The sequence below is a fragment of the Rhincodon typus genome, chromosome 1, assembly GCF_021869965.1.
Source record: "Rhincodon typus isolate 14 chromosome 1, sRhiTyp1.1, whole genome shotgun sequence".
Lineage (NCBI taxonomy): Eukaryota > Metazoa > Chordata > Chondrichthyes > Orectolobiformes > Rhincodontidae > Rhincodon > Rhincodon typus.
The window spans coordinates 167,289,182-167,310,277 of record NC_063332.1 but is presented as its reverse complement, the minus strand read 5'-3'; the positions used below and the strand labels follow the sequence as shown (position 1 = coordinate 167,310,277).

The following is a 21,096-nucleotide window of genomic DNA, read 5'->3' as shown; positions in this document are numbered from 1 at the left end:
TGTGTTCATCCAGCTCAGAAACTTGTGGTCTCGGATTCTCCAGCATCCGCAGTTCCTACTATCTCTTGCACAAATATCAGATTGATTTGTTAAGGACTGCGAGTGATACACAATACCAGCCAATCTTTTTGGAATTGGACTGAATGCAGTGAAAATTTAAACATAACCAAAAGATAACTATATCAAATCTAAACATCATTCTTTTCAATGTGAAATATTTCTATTTATATAATACTTTCCATTCAGAGTTCATTGTGTGTGTGACAGACTTGCGAAATGCAGTAATGGATGCTTTATTTCCACAGAGTGAGGGGTGAAAATTGGTCACTAGAATAACTGTTCAAATACAGCCTTGGGATCTTTAACATCCACTTTGATTGGTTAACAGGTCTAAAATTAGCAGCTCAACTGAAGGACAACACCTTCAAACTTGGGAGTCTGCCTGGATCTTGAGTTGAAACCCTTCACTTGTTGACTGTAAAGCACGAATACGACCAGCCTCACCATGCCTGAGCAGTGCCACACGACAGTTTAAATCAGGGACAAGAGGTAGGAGAAGAAAACGCTCATACCTTATTAATTTCTAAGACTGGCAAAGTGTCTGCATCAGCCCTGGCAAGATCAAGCTTGTTTTCGGGGACAAGGAGCTCCTTTATTTCAGCGTAAGCATCAACAGGGACAATATCCTATTTGAAAAAAACAGATTAACAAAACAACTTGGTAACAATACGAATTATTGGTTAAACATAAGAAACTGTGAACTAACACATAGCAATGAATAGTTAGAAGCGTTCTGTACAGGAGATGAGAAGAATTAAAAAGCTTGGTACTGTACTGCCATCTTGTGTTCATAATTAATAAAAGCGACATGGTCAAAAGGAAATCAAAGAATTGCAGAGTTAATTAAACCATTTTATTACAAATAAAGGATTAAAGGAGCTTCTTTCATCTGTGTAATAGATGATAACTCACAAAACGTCTGTGCAAGGAGGTGCTTAATCTACAATTAAGGTGGCTACACAGAAATGATTACTCTAAAAGCCATAGCCAAATTCATGGTCAACCCCAACGGATGTAAGAAAATCATAAACACACAGACCTCCATGAAGAGCTTTATTTAAAACATCTGTTTCAAGTATCATTTAAAAAATAATGCTCATTTTGGGGGTCTGGATGAAGAGCCACAAGCTAACGTCACTTTGTTATCCTGTAGGTGTAGACACAGGAGTTCTTCCTTTCTAGCGTTGCTAGCTAACAAAATAAATATCTTCATAAGTGATGATAGCCAGATATAGTCAAGACCATAATGATTTCACTGCCTTGCTAAAAAAAAACACTTTATAAATCATACTTGAGCAGGCTTGAGTATTTGCTTCTAAGTTTCCATCTTCCTTTTCCTGGACTCTGTGCCGATTGCAGAAGTAGTCACAGAAATACTTCTCTGAAAGTGGTCAGAAAATTCCGTATTGTCAAGGCTGAAAGATTCTGCTTGTTTCTACCATGGGTCAGTTATTCATGAGAATTCAGAATGGCCAAGGATGATCTAGTGGAGATGTTGATAGAAAATACAGAGAAATGATTTCCCAAGGTTGCAGGAGTGGGAGAGGATGCTTGGGAAAGAGAAGACAGAGGATCCAGAACAATGGGCATAAATTTTACAATTGAGAGACAAATTGCTCACGAGCGAAACCAACGAGTGTGTTTTTCCACATGAAGGATACATGAAATCTGGTGCGCTCTTCCTCTGCTTCCCCCCCGCCCCCCACAAAATGAAACTGACGCTGGGTCAAATGGAATTTTCATAAAAAAAATTAGATTTTCATTCAGTATAGATATTAAGCAATGTTTCCTAAAGGTGTCTCAGAAATCGAGAAGATTGCAGCACACGATACTCGTGTGTAATTTTACACAGAAAATAGGAACACGAATATGCAATTCAGCCCTCGAGCCTGCTCCCATTTTTACCCCATACTTTTGATTCCCTTAGCCTCAAGAACTACATGTAATTCCTTACTGAAATCAAAGTTTTTGGTACCACCTCCTTTCTGTGGCAGAGAATTCCACAGACTAGCCACCGTCTGGGTGAGGAAATTTCTCATCTCAGTCCTAAATGGCCTACCCTTATCCTTAGATTGTGACCACTGGTCTGGGCTCCTTGGTCATCAAGAACATTCTTCCTGCATTCATCCCATTTAGACCTGTTAGGATTTTACAGGTTTCTATGAGATCTTCCCTCGCTCCTCCTTCTAAACCCCAGTGGATACAATCCTCACTGATCCAGTCTCTCTTCACACATCAGTCATGCTATCCCACAAATCAGTCTGGTAAACCCTTCTGACATTCTCTAAGATAACACACTTCTATGGTCACTGAAAAATTGAAACAGTACTTCTACTGAACTAAGTATACAGAAAATGAAAACAATTAGGGCAGGCATGTGGGTATCAAGTGATATGGATCAAAGTTAACGGAGTAAGGTACAGAACAGTAATGATCAAATTAGAATTGCTGAACTCGATGTACGGGTTGAATGGGATATACCTGATTTTGTATGCCCAATGTCCTGTTCCAAAAAAAATGCTGCTGCCACAGGAATGATGCCATTCAGCTGTTTCTACAGCATAACCAGTCTTTCCTTCTACCTAGCAAGAAAACGATCTGCATTTATGTATTACCGTACACTTCCTAGGGGCTTTCCAAAGCAGCTTTATAGCTGCTCAGTACTTTTCTTTTTCAAGTGTAACAACTGTTGTAGTGTAGGAAAACGACAATTTATCTGCAACATTTCTCAGTAGCCCTATGGAGTGTTACCCTAGGTTATACACTCAAATCCATGGATTGGCACTTGAACGCCTTGGGACAAGATTGTGAAAGGCGCATTCTGCCAGGATATATAGACTTTTTAAAAACTAACAGTTCAAAAAAGTGGCCCATCATCATAATTTTGGGCAGCTTAGTATGGACAAAAGTCAGTTTTGCCAGTGACTTGAAATCCCAAGAACGAATCTTTCAAAAATGGTTTACATGGATTTCCCTTTCTCCAGAAAGAGTTGTTTCCTGTGAGTTTGTACCAGCAGGTGCTTAATCTTGTACAAAGTAGAGATCTTGTTAGTCTACATTCTTTTGTAGGTACGCTATTCTGCTCACCATTTGCAAAGGTGCACACAAAAGACATAGGTCACTGAAATTACCTTGGGTGAAAGAGGCAGCAATTGACAAGTGAGAAAGACATAACCTTTCACCTGACCAGAAAAGATCTTCAACATTAACTCTGTTTCTCCCTCCACAGTTGCCGCCTGATCAGCTGAGGATTTATAGTACATTTCGCTTCTGCCTTACACCTGGTTTGGTAGGTGCAGTCAGGATTCCATGTTTTAATGACTTATTCTGGAGTGACCATGGCCTGTGTTAAACCTTGACGTCAGGACCCACTAGTCCTGGTACCTAATGAATCCAATATTAAAAGGCAGTGCAACTCAAAACACAGTTGAATCCTTACCCTTTCTTGAAGCAGTTCAATCACTTGCTGGACACATTCATTCACAGAACAGACATCAGTCTTCAATACTAGTTCAGGAGCTTCTGGCTTCTCATACTCAGAGTCAATACCAGTGAATCCTGTAAGACAATAAAGACATTGTGTTCCTTAGTAATTAACTGTATAATTTCATAACGAAAGACTTTTGTTACTTTCTAATAATGCATTTTTAAACAAAAACGATTAGTGTGAGATGGGATAGGCGATTCTAGAATAACCAGTAGTAGCTATAAGTGGAACACACAATCTTTCTATTCGGGAGTAAGAAAAGAGAAGTGGAACAGAAGGAAATTATATCAGTCAACATTCCCACTGCTGACTATTTTCCAATCAGCCTGCACATACAAATGCAGATATTTTGCAGTTCGATCAGCTGATACAAGGTGGTTACAGAGGGCAGCTGGGCAAGACGCCAACAGATCTCTACTCCAACAAGATCCGACACTGATTTATTTGATTTGGTTTATTGTGGTCACATGTACCTAAGAACATGTAAAATGTTTTGTTTGGGAGAGGAGGCAGATCATAGCAAACAAGGAATTACAGATCATAGGGTGCTTAGACAGAGCAAGGCATACAAGGTTACGGCTGCACAGGAGGTGCACAAAGCAAGATCAACATTATTTGAAGTTAGGGAGGTCCATTCAGCAGTCTAGTAACAGCAGGGAAGAAGCTGTTCTTGAACCATCTAAGAAACAGAAGTGATGACTTCAGATTCTGGAGCACCAAACATACAGGTAATATAGGTTTTACTGGTTAAGTCAATAAATGTGACAGTGAATTTCATCACACTTTCTGCTATCCTTTCCCATTTCCACCTTTACTTGTAACAATTGTTAACTAGTTAAATCTTACACCCATTTTAAATGAAAATAATCACTATGCACCGGAGATCTTGACTGAAATTTGAAAAAACAATTCTCCCACAAATTAATGTTTTTTTTTACATCAGTAAAGCCAAATTACTTTTAAAATTGAAGATACAATGACACAAAAGCATTAAAAGACCAAACAAGCAAATTATTTACCAATTGAATTTCCATAACTGAAATCATTCGGTATTAATCTTTTAGTCCCTGATCTGGCACAATTCACCACTCCACAGCAGAGGCAAAAGAAATCAGGACACATCCTTTAGAGGGAACTTTAGCATAAGGGCTATTAACTAGCTAAAGCAGGGTTTAGCAGTCAGTAATAAGGCTGTTTGGTGTCAGGGAATGTAACATGAGGAAGGGAAAGAAAGTGCATACATTAAAGAATAATGATCTACCCTTTTACAGAAATTCAATGTACACTATACTTTTCATTACATAGTCTACTGCCATTGTATACAGTGAACAAGAAGCTTACATCTATATCTGTAGCTTAACTAAAGGAACTTAAGTCATATTATCCAGTCTGTGTGCATTACCTGTGGCATAATAATTAAGCTGTCTACCTGAGAATCTCAAAGTTCCAGTTTTATCTCCCACTCCAGTGTTTGAGCACAAGGCTGACAATCCAGTGCAGTAAAAAAGGAGATGCTATCTTTCAGGTGAGATATTAAGTTAAGACCTATTGGGGTGGATGCGAAAGATCTCATTGAATTATTTTGTAGAACAACAGGGCAGTTGTTCCCAGCTTCCTGGTCAATATTTTAATCCTCACGTCGACAATAAAACATTACATTATCTGTTCACTGGTGACCATGGACATTAGCTGGAATAGTTAAACTGTAAAAGTACTTAATTGGCTGTAAAGCACTTAGAGACATCTTGTGATTGTGAAAAGCATTATATCATAGAATCCCTACAGTGTGGAAGCAGGCCATTCAGCCCATCAAGTCCACACTGACCCTCTGAAGAGCATCCCACCCAGACCTACCCCATCCCTGTAACTCTGTATTTCCCATGGCTAATCCACCTAGCCTGTAGATCCCTGGACACTACGGGCAATTTAGAATGGCCAATCCACTTAACCTGTACATCTTTGGACTGTGGGCGGAAATCATGGCATCCAGACACAGAGAGAATGGGCAAACTCCACACAGACAGACAGTCGCCCAAGGGTCGAATTGAACTTGGGGCTCTGGTGCTGTGCAGCAGCAGTGCTAACCACTGAACCATCATGCCACCCATTTCTAAATGGAGATTTTTTTTTCCTTTGCAATTTAAAGGTTTGGCAAAAGTATTATGCAAAGCTGAAGACTACTGGGCCCATCATTTATATATGATGACACAAGTAAATGGCCTACAAATGATTTAGCAAGGTGAATGAAACAACAGCAATTTGACGTTTTATATTAAGAAGCACATGACAGTTTAAGATTTTCAGATTGCCACCAAGATCTGCAGAAGTCTAATTTTCCCACCAATAAGCTCCCATAACTACTTAATCTACCACAGACTTCCAGCAGTGAGCAGTCACACAAACCCTTGTTAGGAACAAGAACGTCAAGACTCTGGATGTGGTCGGAAACGGATTGTGAAGCAGTTCTTTTACGATGGATCTCAAACTTAGCAAATGCTCTGATTATGTAATATACTCCAGAGGAGGAGGGAGAGGAAAAAAGAAATTAGCATTTAAAATGGTGACTCATCATTTCCTCAATACTTTTTGAAGTGCTGTTGTTATTCCATGCACAATTACAGCAGTCAATTTACACACAGGTAATTGATGTGAACGCCCAGCTACTTAGCTGGTGTTAAGTTTCTTATCAACATATCTGAATTTCTTACTGATATTTTAATTTATACGAAAACTTTTAGTGACTGTCACAAGCCACTTGATTATGAATGAATCTTGAACGTTTTAAAAATACACTTTAAATCTTAACTGTAGAGAAAGTTAACAGGAGATTTAATAGGTGTGTTTAAAATTATGATGAGTCATAGAAGATCAGCCAGGGAGAACTGCTTCCAATGACAAGCAGGTCAATAACAGATGACAAGAGACTTACGATAACGGGTAAAGTAACTTGGCAAAAGAAACAGAATATTCGCTAGACTAAACAGGGTAAAAGTAGGATGCTCCCAATGACCAGACCTAGGGCTCTCAGTCTATGGTTACAGGTTTAGGCCATTTAGGACTGAGATGAGGAGAAATTTCTCTACCCAGAAAACCTGGTGAGCCTGTAGAATTCTGTCACAGAAAGCAGTTGAGGTTAAAGCACTGAATGTTTTTAAAAAGGAATTAGCTATAGTTCTTAGGGCTAAAAGGATCACAGGGTATAGGGAGAAAGCAAGAACAGTTGGATGATCAGCCATAATCACATTGGATAATGGAGCAGGCTTGAGAGTTCAAATAGCCCACTCTGCCTATTTTCTATGTAAAAGTAACAAATTGCAGTGTTATGGGGAAAAGGGAGAGTGGATAGCTCTTTCAAGGAGCTAACACATGTACAGAGGCCATATGGCCTTTAGTGCTGACTAGGGAATAGCCAGTATTGTTGAAAGAAATAAACTAACAGTGACAAGAACTCTTTTGAGCTGCACATGTTTGTTACATGGCCCCCACGTGTCCCCTGCCCTCAGATGCCCCTTGTATTCTCTCATACCTACCTTTTATCTCACCAGCTCTAGCCTTTTTGTACAGTCCCTTCACATCTCTTTTCTCGCAAACATGCAGAGGGGCATCAACAAATATTTCAAAAAACGGCAGGCCAGCATCTTCATGAATACTCCTGCCATTCTGTCGATCCTACCAACAGTGAAATTTTACAATTAAAAGATAAGAAATATCAGCAATGTTCACCTGACTACGAGCTATCTTGACACAGTTTCAATGTTTTGCAATACATCGGCAGAGAGAGGGTAGTAAAGTAAATTGTTATAACACTACTTCAGAATTTGTTATTTTATCAATTACACATTCTCTCAGTCTCGGCTTCCGATTTCATGTCTTCTATTCATGATTGGCATTTTGGTAGAGCTGCCAAGGCTCTGGACAGGAGCCAATCACTGATTTATGTGCAAAGGAGCCTAGTGTCTCCCTGATACTCTAACGGAGATTATAGAACTCAGCTCCCACATGATGATTTACACAAACTGCATTCATGCACTCTATGTAGTGCACTGGAGGCTGGAAACTCATGCCAATTCACACTCCCTAGCAAGTTTTTAAAAGCAAAAAAACACATTCTGAATATACTCAAAAATACAAAGCATGAGTACTTGAATACACTTGAGTAGAAAGAAAATATGCTTTATATTTTGTTAAAGCCTCTAAAAGAGCCATAAAATAAGACAAGCAGGATACGCAGGAAATCTGCGTAAAACTTGATTCTGTCTGCTTAAAACTAAGTTGCATTGCGATGACAAAATAATTTCAGACAATCAAGTACCATTGTGTAAGTTAAATGGTCACTGTATCAAATTGTGAAAAAGTTGCACTTCTACAGCCATGAGCAAATTTTAATTCAACAGTACTTTCAGCATCTGATGCTTACATATGTATTTTAAGCTCTGTACAAATGCCTTAACTGGGGTTTACCGGTATCCTAAATAATGCTTGTGAAGTAATGTCTTAGGGGACACCTAGGCATCAAGAAGCACATACATGAGTTAAATTCTAAATGTAATACAATAAACTACTCTAACACAATACTTTTCAAGTATAGTTTTAAAAACTTGCAAAGTGTCCACAGTCAAATGATGAATAAGTCTTTTCTTAAAAATTGTACATCCTGAACAGCAAATGTACCAAGGCCTGAGAAATTCTCTTGTCCACACCATTTACTGACTGGAGGTTACAATAATGTTGTTCATGGTGGTTGTTTACAAACAGGGTTTGCATAATAAACATTAAAATCAGCACTTGCAATATTAAATATTGATAAATGACAAGTGTACACCTTCACAAGAATTTGAATATAGAGTAAAACTTTGGAAGTGAGTGTTGACAACAATGTGAGTGACGACTGTTACATTGTGAAGAAATGTTGAATGCCCCAATTGTACTTGCATATATATGTACTGGGGAGGTGATGGCCTAGTGGTATTATCACTGAACTGTTTTCAGAGACCCAGATAATATTCTGAGGGCCAGGGTTCGAATCCCACCACGGCAGATGGTGTAATTTGAATTCAATAAATATCTGTAATTTAGAATCTTATGTCGACCGTGAATCCATTGCCAATTGTTGGAAAAACCCATCTGCCTCATTAATGTCCTTTAGGAAAAGAAACTGCCATCCTTAGCTGGTCTGACCTACATGTGACTCCAGACCCACAGCAATGTGGTTGACTGTTAACTGTCCTCTGGGCAAATAGGGATGGGCAATTAATGCTGCCTAGCCAATGACATTCTCATCCCGTGAATGAATAAAGGATATTGCTCATAATACAAGAAAATAGCCCAAATACTTCATGTACAGAGAGAACAGTTAAGTACCTTTGTGTAGGGAGAAATAAAACTGGCAAGACACACAAGTCCAGCATCTGCAAACAGCTTGGCTACTTCTGCAATACGTCGAATGTTCTCCTCGCGGTCCCCTGGGCTAAAACCCAAGTTTTTGTTGAGACCATGCCGAATGTTGTCTCCGTCCAATGTGTAGCAGGGTATGCCATGGCAAACCAAGTATTCCTCCAATGCCATACTAACCGTAGTCTTACCAGCTCCAGACAGGCCTGTTAAATGTCACCACAAAATCATAATAAGCAAAGCAAATATAAATGGAAATATTTTCAGCAAACATTGATGAACCTTCAGGAGGAAAAGTAAACAGAAGTCCATTCTACACACCTAAGTACTTATGAAATATCCCATGACACTATTTAAAATGAAGGTGACTTGTATCCTAACCAATCCTCAAACAATAAAATCTTTACTGAGAAAATAGTTTAAATTTCCATCATCAGACATCCATCACCATCAATGAACCACACAGACTATGCTACCCAAACTTTTCCCACTGCAAACCCCATTGCGACTTGAAAAATGTCACAACCCCTCAGCAGGAATCGAGAGAATAAGGGCTGGTTACAGCAGGAATGCTGATATCGTAACTTATTCTGAACTCACATTCCCACTTGAGGAATCCCTTCCATAGAAATGGACCGTACTGGGTTATATGCTTCCATCACTAAATAAAGATCATCAAAAGAATAAAAACATAATTCTATATTCTTTGCTTCATCACAAACTTGTCGTCTTAAACCAACCTCCCCAACAGTAAGTACAAAGATCCTATGGCCTTTTCTGTCACAAAGATTGCAACTTTCCATACATTTGCTTCCAAAACTTTCCCAGAGCAAAAATTACTTCCCCAGTGCCTTAGCCCAAAACTCTCACCTTTCTTGGGGTTCCACCCTACCTCCTTCAGTGATTCTCTCCAACCTCATCTTTTCTACCTCTGGCACCCTTGAGTCTATTCTGACCAACTCTTCAATGTCCTATCCTCGACCCCATGTTAACCAATATTGCTAACTTCTCAGATGCCATCCCTTACTTCCGTCATCAAAAGTCTCCTCAATAAACCTATCATTGACCCTACCATCAGTAAAATAGAATCCCTACAGTGTGGAAGCAGGCAATCTGGCCCATCAAGTCCGCACTGACAATACGAAAAGCATCCCACCCAGACCCACCCTCTTCCTGTAACCTTGCATTTCCCACGGCCAATCCACCTAAGCATGCACATCCCTGGACACGATGGGCAATTTAACATGGCCAATCCAGCTAATCTGTGCATCTTTAAATCGTGGGAGGAAACCAAAACATCTGGAAGAAACCCACACAGACATGGGGAGAATGGGCAACCGTATGTGTGGGGTTTGCAGAAAGGTGTAATTGAACCTGGATTCCTAGTTCTGCAAGGCAGCAGTGCTAACCACTGAGTCACTGTGCCGCCCCTTGCAAACAACTTAATTTCTAATCTCACTTGCTTCTCTTAGAACCTTGAATATGTTGCTGCTTCCCACCCAATTTCCTCCAATCAGGTCTCCTGTCCAGCCACAATACTGAAACAGCCTTTGTCAACTGTGACCACGAACACAGTAAACTCTCCCTCCTCATGCACCTCAAACGGTCTGCAGACTTTTACAAAGTTGACCACACCACAGTAGTCAGTACCAATCTAGCTGGGTGGTATCAACCATTTTTATCTAATTGTGGCCAGATAATCACTGTAATAGCTTCTCTTCTCGCTCATGGTGTTAGGTCTGGAATCCACCAAGCAGCTACATTCCTAGTTCTTATTTACATCCTGCTACCTTGTGAAATCAAAAGGAAAACACAGCAGCAGGGAGTGAACACATGCAAGGCCTCCCAAATGGTGGGCCGCAACCCCCAGCGGGACTGTCAGCCAAAGTTTTCGGTTCACAGGGTCTGATGCAGCAGCAGCTGCATGGAACTTTAGCTAAGAGCTAACATCGTGAGTCCCTTCTAAATCTTGCAATTATTTTTACACTGATGTGGCTGAACTGCTTGATCTTCCACTCTTGAATTCTACCTTAAAAATCCGAAAAGGAAGCTCTGTTTTTAACTCAAAAAAAATCCACTCTTCCCCTTTGGCAATACTGAGATTTGTGATGTATATTCACCCTAGGATGCTAGGAGTCAAAACTGCAGGGAAGATGAGCGTAAACAAGTGGAAAATAAAACATTTCTTACATCTTCACTGTGTTTGTCCACACAAAGAATTACTAAGCAAATCAGGAAATAAAAGGGTTTGCTCAATCAGCAAATTGTTCCAATTTCTATTTCAAAGCTACATCACAATGTGCACTAAGCAGGTAGAACAGACATTATATTGTTACTTTTAGAGGAGACAGGGGTGAAGTAATTTTGTCACTAAACAGTAATCCAGAAGCCCAGACTAATGTTCTGGGGCACAGAATCTCATCATGGCATTTGAATTCAATTAAAAAGTTTGGAATTAAAAGCTAGTCTAATGCTGACCACACAACCACTGTCAATTGTTCTAAAAATCCAGCTGGTTCATTCATATTCTTTAAGGAGAAAATCTTGCCTGGTCTAACCTACATGCGATTCTGGACCCACAGCAATGATTCTTAACCGCCCTCTGGTCGATTAGCAATGAACAATGAATGTTGGCCTTGCCAATGACGCACATATCTTGTAAACAAAACAAAATAAAAATCCAGAGAATGTAAGTTCAAATCCTACTTTGACGTAGTGAATTTGAATCCAGTTATTAAAAACTAGAAATAAAAAGCTGATATCACCTGAAGAAGGTTGGAGTTAAGAAAACTTATGTTATTTAGGCAAGAAAAGTGCCGTCTTTAAGTGGTCTGTGCTACTCTAATATCACAGTTATATGCAGTTAACTTTCAACTGCATAAACCAAGAGCTAAGCAGAGTAGTCAGATATGTCAAACTACAGTGGTTCAAGATGACTCGTCATGACCTTCAAAGACACAGACAGAAGCTATAACTGCCACTTTATTGGTGATGCCCACAACATTAGCATGAATACAAAAAACTAATTTAATCAATGCCTGAAACATCATCTATGAGAAATATAAAAAATAAGAAACTGATGGATAATAATAAATCTATTTTGATTCGCACTGTTAAGGCTTCAAAGTGGTTTCAGATGAAAGAAACTGGACAGTAGGTGTCAGTGGTGGGGGTGAACAGATTTGCCAAATTGAATGGACAAATATACAGGCTCAGAGAAGGGACGATAAAAGCAAAGGGAAGGAATTTGTGGAGGAAATTGCAGGGATGGGATAAATGTAAAGCTCCAACATCAAAAGAGGAACTAAGGAAGGAGGGCGATGGACACAAGGTGATAAAGTTGGGGAATAATGAGCTTGGGTCCAGTGAAAGGAGTACAGCTCTCGGCAGAGTTTGAGGAACATAGGACACGAGGTAAAAAAGGCCATGGAAAAAGGGCAAGGATTTGGAAAAAGGGCAAATAATTTTGAAATAAGTGAATGATGGATATGGACCAAAGATATCCCAGCAGGGGAAGAATGTTGAACTAGCAGGACCAAGATCTTGACAGTATGTTATACAAAATCTTGAGAGCTGGAGTGAATGGAGGGTGAAGCACGCAAGGGTGGCAGTGAGGTTAGTGTGGAGGAGAATAGGAATGGATTGTTTTCCATTGCATTGAGTGTGAAGCAAGCTGTAATGGTCAATGTCTTGTTCAAAATATAAAACCCGGCAACATTTAAGGAAAGAATAAGGGAATATTACCTGTAAGCCAGACAGTGCAGCCACGGAAACCACCTCTGGTTCCCACAACCTGCCCACGCTTGTTTCTGCTGACATGGTGCGCCTGGAAGGTTACGTTGGTTGCTCTCTGTTTACCCTGTAAAATACACAGTAAGAACAATGAGAAAGAAATGGCACATGGGGCATCAGCCAAGTTATTTCAATGGACAAACAATATTACACTCGGCTTTTCACTGCTGAATCTGTCCTTCTATAAAGGAGGCATTATTAGAAGAAAATCATGAGAATTTACTATCACGTGGGATAACTCAAGCCAAATCCAACGATGCATTTAAGGAGAGGTTCAATGAGCAACATGAGGAACAAAGGAGCAGAAGGTTAGGATGATACAGTTAAATGAAGTAGAGTGGGAAGAGGCGTAAACACAGGCCAAAGGCCCATTTCTGAGCTGTAATCTACACAACCTGCAGTAGAGACTCAGACATATATCATGCCCAACTGGTGCCTTCAGAATTGCTGATCAAAATTTACAAATTATTTTTATTTTTCAAAGCAGACTTTTGACCAAGACCACAAATCTATTTCTAAATTAAAATGCTAGACTGCAACTGCGATACATCACTGCAGTTAATCAATATGCTTAGAGTGTGGGATGGGGGTACATTTAAGCACAAGCATAACAATTTTAAAATTTGGGGCAATGAAGAACAGGAAGCCAATGTCAACCAGTAAGACCAGGAGTGAGCAGGACTTGGTGCAGGACAACTTTGATTGCGGAGTGCAAAATATGAGCTGGTCAAGAGCATATTATAATTGTCCAATTTGGAGGAGACAGCAAAATGGGCAAGCGCTCATATAAACGTACAAATTAAAGGAACAAGCCATTCAGTCCCTTGAAGCCTGCTACATCATTCAAAAGTAGCTGATCTGATGCTAACATCAAATCTGCATTTCCACTTACCACTGTGTACCTTGCACCCCGTTAATTAATAATCATCTATTTAGCTCCAGCTTAGAAATTTTCAAGGTCTCTACATCTAGCACCTTTTCCAGAAGGAAATTCCAAAGGCTCATAACACAAAACACTTTGCCTCATCTCTCTTAATTGGGAAACCTTTGGTTTTTAAATCGGTGGCCCTGAGTTCTAGATTCTAGGACTCAAGACCCCTCAGGCTCATGGATGTTTCAATCAGATCATCTCTTTCTCTTATAAACTTCAGTGAATACAAGCCTCGCCTGTTCAGCTGTTTCACATAAATCATCCCCTCATTCCAGGCATTTGCCTAGTAAACCGATTTTGAAATGCTGCCACTGTATCAACATCCTTCCTAAAACTAAGGTACCCAATACTGCAGATCAATCTCACCTCTGCCCCTGTACAAGTGAAGTATCATAACCTTCCTACTGTTTCCAAATTCAATTCTCCTTGTCATAAATAACATTCTATCGGATTTCCTAATTACTTGCTTTATCTGTACACTGACTTTTTGCAATGCAAGCATGAGGATATCCAGATGCCCTCGCATCTCAGAGGTCTGCAACCTCGCATCATTTAGATGTGCTTTTTAATCTCACCGCCAAAATAGACGATTTCACACATTATACACATACCTTCAGTTGCTACGTCCAAGTCACTTACATAAATTGTAAACACTTTAGTTCCCACCACCAAGCCCTGCGGCACATCACTTGTTATATTTTTGGAACCTGTAAAAGATCCATTTACACCTATTCGATACAGTATGGAGCCGGAGGAACACAGCAGGTCAGGCAGCATCACAGGAGCAGGAAAGTCGACGTTTCAGGTCAGGATCCTTCATCAGGACTCCATTTATGCCAATTCCCTGCTTCATGTCAGCCAGCCAACTTCTATCATGCCAACATGTAACCCCTACACAATGAATGTTTATTTCCTGTAATGACCTTTGATTTGACACCTTATCAAATCTTAGTACATTCACCAATGCCCCTTTATCCACAGCACGTTACCTTCTCAAAGAACTCAAATTGGTCAAACATGGTCTCACTTCCACAAAACCATATTGACTCTGTCAGATTATTTTGAACTCAGACAGAGGTTATTCTTAATGAATTAACATATTTTGCTACCTTTCAATGTAATGGGAGCATTCCTGAATCTCTCAACTCTCTCGTTTGACACTTTATTTTAAAGACACAAGGGTGAAGTCCATCGGGACCCAGGCATCTCACCCCACAGCTCCAACAATTTACTCAGTATCATTTCTTGTGATTATGATTTTCCTGAGTTCCCCACCTTCCCTCCAATTCTTAATTTACCCCTGCTTCTAGGATATTACATGTATTCTCTACAATTCAAAATACCTTTTGAATTCATCTGCCATTTCTCTATTATCCAGTATTAATTCCCCAGTCTCACTTTCCAATCTTTTCTCCTTTAAATATTTATAGGAACTCTATTTGCTTTTAAACTTTTAGCTAGCTTTATCTTGTACTTTAATCTTTCCTCTAACCTCTGATCAATTTTTGCTCTTTTTGTTATGTCCAACTTCTGATCTGCCACCTGTCTTTGGACAATTATAAACTTTTTTCTTATAAATTTGATACAATCTTTAACATTTCTAGAGTTATGGCACAGAGACAGACTGCCAAATCAAATCAGCCTCCTTATCCTTATATTCGCAACACAGTAAAATTAAAGCATTCAATGACCCTCAAAATTACCCCAATGGTTCCTAACCAGATGTTTTGAATAACTGGTACCTGATATTATGTTTATGGTATAAACAAAAGAATTAATTTTTTCTTTAATACAATAGCTTTGGGTGAGTGAAGTTAAACAAGATAATTCATAGCTATGATTTAAACCCAACCTTCCTTAATTCTAGCCCACTCTCACACAAAGAAACACACTGTTAAAGGACAAATTTAAAGAGAAAAAGATGTAATTGGCCAGTTCACTTAAGCAGTTTCAAAGGTGTGTAGTATCACAGGCTTCTGTAGACAGCATCAATACCAGTAAACTCCAATAGACTCTGGTGTATACTCACTAAATTCCTATAATTGGGATTCTATTCTTTGAACATTCAATATATCGATAATGGGAGGATAATCAGGGAGTAATCAAATCTGTCCCCTGTAGCTTTCACAGCCACACACAATCCTTCTGACAAAATAGACAAACTTTGATTCCTGTGTTTTTTTCCAACATTATCTTTGTTGGACTGGTGGGCACAAGCCTATGTGATGGTCCCTGTTATCTGTCAGATGCTTAATGTATCTCCAGAGCTGAAACATTTACAGTCCTCTGTGAACAAGAATCAATCTGCAATTAACTTCCTAAGGTCCTACAAAACAGATATCAGTTTGTTTGATCTCCCTTTTTTCCAAAACAAACTGATCACAGTCACCTTCAAATCTCAGATCTCAGTTTCAACCGAAATTGAGAAAAAAGAAAAACATTGACTTTTCTGTCACCAGTTAGCCACAGGTAGTTGAAGCAGCATGTAGTCTGATGCGATGCACAAGTAGTGTCAACAGATGTGAAGCAGGCAGTCTTTGTAACAAGGATACAAGGGCAAACAGCTTGTGGCTAAATAAGAGACACAGACTGCAAAAAATCTGATTCACCAAGATTCTTGGCTGGGAGGGACACGCAATATCATTGATGTGAAAACAGAGTTTGAGTAGTGCAGGTGAAGTCTATACCAATGATTTAGATGAACAAATTGGGTGTGATACAATGTTATAAAGCTTGCAGACTACACAAACTTAGATGGGAAAATAAACTTTAGGGAAGAACCACAAAGATTTGCCAAGGAACAGATCCAAATTAAGCAATCAAATTCTCTTCTGCAACCACAATAGTTCCATTGTTTTCCTGTACCAATGAGCATTTGGAACAGGTGGTGACACCCATTCCATCAATATTCACCTACCACTGGCATCGTTGTTGCAGTCACCAACAAACTGAAAGCTCAGCTCAAAGACTCAGAGGTCTCAAGATCCGGGCAGACGATAGCGGGGGGTAACTATAGCTTTTAAACTCCGGCTTAAATACTCTGAGGCCTATACTCCCAGACATTGTCTGCTTGGCCAGCTGCCACTCTTTCACTTTGTAGCAATGCTCTTAATTCCACATACGGACGGCTCCACCCGGTGGTGGCACTGACCTTAAATGCCACCTTAAAAAACCAGGTAAAAAGTGACAGATGGAGTACAAAGCCATTGAAACTAGTTCATTCATGGGAAAGAGTTGATGTTCTTATGTAGAAAACTAGTGAGAAGTCACATTGCTTGTGAGGGCAAACCCAACTGAATTCACCTTGCAGGGGGAGCGTTGGCTACTGTCAGGACTTCACAAGGGATAGTTGCTGAACTCTTGGACTCGGGTGAGTGAGGGTTGCAGTGACCACCGACTTCCTAAAGCAGGGTCTCACATTCAGATATCAAATGTTCACCTCTCCAGAAAACCACAAGCAAAGATACAAGGTTTTACATGAGGCTTAATTTGATACAAGAAACTGATGCTACCTGGACCTAATCCCTGAGCCACTCAAAATTCCACTGGATTTAGGGATAACTGTCAATTGGTTCAAACTGAACCTAATATACATTCCTCCATGGACAGGAAAATTTTCCACATTGGAGGTAGGAATGGGCCAATGTGATTGCAGGAAGATTTCCTACCACTGGAGATTGAGGCAGTTTCCGCCAAGATTAAGTGGGCCCTGCTGCTATGTTTCCCTCCATGATTAACTTCCACCATTTTACTGAATGATGGAATGGGTTTGATGGCCTACTCCTGTCTTCATTTCTAATATTCAGTTTGACCAGTGTCCAACTGGAGGAAATTGCAGTCCAAAGACCAGATATCAGTGATTCTGAGCTACTGAACAAAAACATTGGGCATATCTACACAAGTACTGCACCAGTTCACCACAACCTTCTCAAAAGATATTAGAGACAGCCAATAAACACAGGCCTTGGCATCAACACTATGAGCCACAAATAAAAACAAAAATCAAGCAAAGCCATATTCTTTTTGTCAGAGGTGAGGCACAATGGGACTCAGTAAATACTGAAAATCTGAGAAAAGCAGTAAACACAAGAAATACAAATGCACTTCTAAAATCAATTTTGGTTTGAGATGTTGGTGTCAGAACAAGGTACCTTTTCTCTTTACAGATGTCAGCTTGCCTGCTCTATATTCCCACTATTTTTCTTCCCTGTTGAGCATGTTCCGTATGTTCTTATTCAGAAACATGCTCAATTGGTTGTCTGGGTTGCTTAGACAACAACTTGCTATTATTGAGCAAGCAACAATATTTTCAATACAGTAAAACATTCCGAGTTACCAAAACAAGCCAAACAACAAGATGGTGTTGGTGGGTGTAAGCAGGAAGTTACACTGTGCGCTGAGGCTAGTCACTAATTTACACAACTCAAACACTTGAACCAATCTCAACCGTGACCAATGGAGCATCACTAAACCCCTCCCAGGTTTGAAGTACACTCCCAGACACTCCTGTTTGTACTGAACGACATCAGAATCTATTACCCTTTTCATAAGGCTGCTGTGCATTCTGATCGTTCACTTCAAGATTGAGGAAAAACAACTGAGTCAGTAGACACTCAGTAACCGGTAAATGTGGAATGCTCAGATTCAATTGCTTACAGGGCCCTGAGTAATAAAAGTCCAGCACATGAGACTGAGGGGAATATGACTGAAATGTATAAAATCATGAGACATAAAGAGAGTAGACAGGAAAGAAATTTTCCTCTTGGTAGAGGGATCTATAACAAGGGTGCAGAATATTAAGGCAGGAGGTTTGGAGAGGAAGTAAGGACATTTTTTTCCATCCAGAGAGTGATGGGAATCTGGAACTCACTGCCTTTAGGGTGGTAGAGACAGAAACCCTCATGATATTTAGATGTGATGCCAAGATTATGGGCAAAATACTGGAAAATTGGAAGAGAACATTTAGATGCTTGTTCAGTGACCCAGACTCAATGGGTTAAAGGGTGTTTTTCTGTGCTGTCGACCTTTATGACCCTATAACTGAAGGAAGCATTTTGCATAAGGAAATCCTCCCAAGAGTATTTGTTCATCGGCCTTCTGCAGTGAACTTCACAGCAAAGAATTTTGCACTTTCAGCATCTTATAAATTCACCTTTGGTCACCCGGCCTGGTATTTCATGATTGATTTGATTCCCTACTGTCACGTGTACTTGAGTACAGTGAAAAGTTTTGTTTTGCTTGTAATACAGACAGATCATAACAGACAAAGATCTAGTGAGATTGAACAGAGCAAGGAATACAATGGCTGCAAAGAAGGTACAAAAATCAAGATCAACATTGGATCTGAAATTTGAGAGGTCCATTCAGAAGTCTAGAAACAGCGGGAGAAAGCTGTTATTGAACTTATTGTTATGTGTGTTTAAGCTTTTGTATCTTCTGCCTGGTGGAAGAGATTGGAAGAGATTATAACCGGGGTGGGAGGAGTTTTTAATGTTAGCTGCCTTTCCACGGCAACAAGAAGATGAGATGGAGTCAATGGATGGAAGGTTAGCTTGCTTAATTGACTAGGCTCTGTTCACAATTTTGTGGCTTCTTACGATCCTGGGTAGAGCAGTTGCCGTACCAAGCTATGATGCACCTAGATAGAATGCTTTCTATGGTGCACCTGTAAAAGTTTGAGAGGATCCTTATAGACATGCCAAATTTCCTAAGCCTCCTGAGGAAGAAGAGGTGTTGTTGTGCCTTTTTGACTGTTGCATCCATGTGGATAGTCCAGGACAGATTGTTGGCGATCATCACTCCTCGGAACTTGTTGCTCTTGGCCATCTCCACATCAGCTCCACTGGTGTAGATAGGGATGTACCCGCTTTCTTGCTTCCTGAAATCGATGATCAACTCTTCAGTTTTGCTGACATTAAGGGAGAGATTGTTATCTTTGCACCACGTCACCAAGGACTCTCTCTCCCTTATGCTGTTTCGTCATTGTTTGATATCCGGTCTACAACAATGGTGTCATCAGTGAACTTGTAGATGGAGTTCAAACGAAATTTGGCCTCACAGTCATAAGAGTACAGGGAGGACAGTAGGGGCCTGAGTATGCATCCATGCGGGGCGCCAGTGTTCAGCACTGTCGTGGAGGAGGTGCTGTTGCCCATCTTCACTGATTGCAGTCTTTAGGTCAAGATTTAAATGATCCAGTGCAGAGGATGGAGCAGAGATCTAGGTTGCGAGTTTGGTTGGGATTATAGTGTTAAAGGCGGAGCTGTAGTTGATAAGTAGAAGCCTGACATTGGTATTCTTATTATTCAGATATTTCAGGGATGTGTGTAGGGCTCGGGAAATAGTGTCTGCCCTGGACCTATTGTGCCTGTAGGCAAACTACAAGGGATCAAGGCAGGCTGGGAGGCTAAAGTTGATTTGAGCACAGCTAATCTCTCGAAGCACTTCATTATTATGGAGGTCAGAGCCTCGGGGCAATAGTCATTGAGGCACGTTGCATGCGTTTTCTTTGGTACCGGGACGATGGTGATCTTGAAGCAGGTAGGGACTTCAGACTAAAGTGATGCTTTCGCTTATAATGCAATTGCACATCTATAATGCAACTTGGGACATTTATTTAGTTGAAGGCACCATAACATACATATTCCAGCACTGCAACAGTTAAACCAGAGAACACAGCTCAGTTTTCAGATTGTGTTATAGTCTACCCTTGGATCTCCTGAGGGTGCTTGGTAAACTCCAAACATGTTATTTTTGACAGAGGTGCATCAAATTTTTCAAATCCCTGGTCCCTTTTCTTTCCATGATACGCAGCCAGCCAGTCAATTAGCTTCCAAAGATAGCTGGAGAAATAAGGTCACACTGCAGGTAAAAGCAACATGCAGCTCATTCTGCCCATCGACAACAAATCAGTCTTGGCAGGAGAGCAGAAACAAAAGCTGAAAAATATTTAACTAGCTGATCCCCACAGATGCTCCAGAGTCTACAGTAAAGAGGCAAGATGTACAGCAAAGAAAAAGGTGGGGCACAGCAAGTAAGAGCAGGGATGGGCAGAGTGACCAAGTATACAAAGACAAGGGGGGTGAGGGTGTAAGCACAATCCAACAGTCAGAGCAAGCAACACAGGGTAAGTAGACAGGGTAAGGGAACAGGCTGATTTATGCTAAGTAGTGCTCATAGCTTATCCCTTAAAAGACAGATCTTCTCTGTGAATCAATGAGAGGTTAACTATTTTTTGGCAAGTGAAGTTTGTAAGTTAAGAAGTACTGGAAAATTATGGCTACAGTTCAGAAAAACAAAGAGTGGCAACCGTTCTCTAATACTTTCAACAATCTGTAGGAAACCAAGCATCTACATATGTTTGAGATAACAAGGTATAGAGCTGGATAAACACAGCAGGCCAAGTAGCATCAGAGGAGCAGGAAGGCTGACGTTT

At 40.2% G+C, this 21,096-nt stretch overlaps 1 protein-coding gene across 1 annotated transcript in view; it reads right to left on the bottom strand.

Moving 5' to 3' along the window:
* The window catches only part of papss1 (3'-phosphoadenosine 5'-phosphosulfate synthase 1), a 48,603-nt gene extending 33,923 nt beyond the window's left edge, over positions 1–14,680 (bottom strand). The window contains exons 1-6 of the mRNA XM_048611132.1: positions 14,651–14,680; positions 12,683–12,797; positions 8,909–9,144; positions 7,078–7,216; positions 3,500–3,618; positions 573–686 (exon numbers count right to left, since the gene is read on the bottom strand). Coding sequence (XP_048467089.1) covers positions 573–686; positions 3,500–3,618; positions 7,078–7,216; positions 8,909–9,144; positions 12,683–12,797; positions 14,651–14,680 — 753 coding nt within the window. The remainder of the gene's footprint in view (positions 1–572; positions 687–3,499; positions 3,619–7,077; positions 7,217–8,908; positions 9,145–12,682; positions 12,798–14,650) is intronic.
* Positions 14,681–21,096: the final 6,416 nt, after the last annotated feature.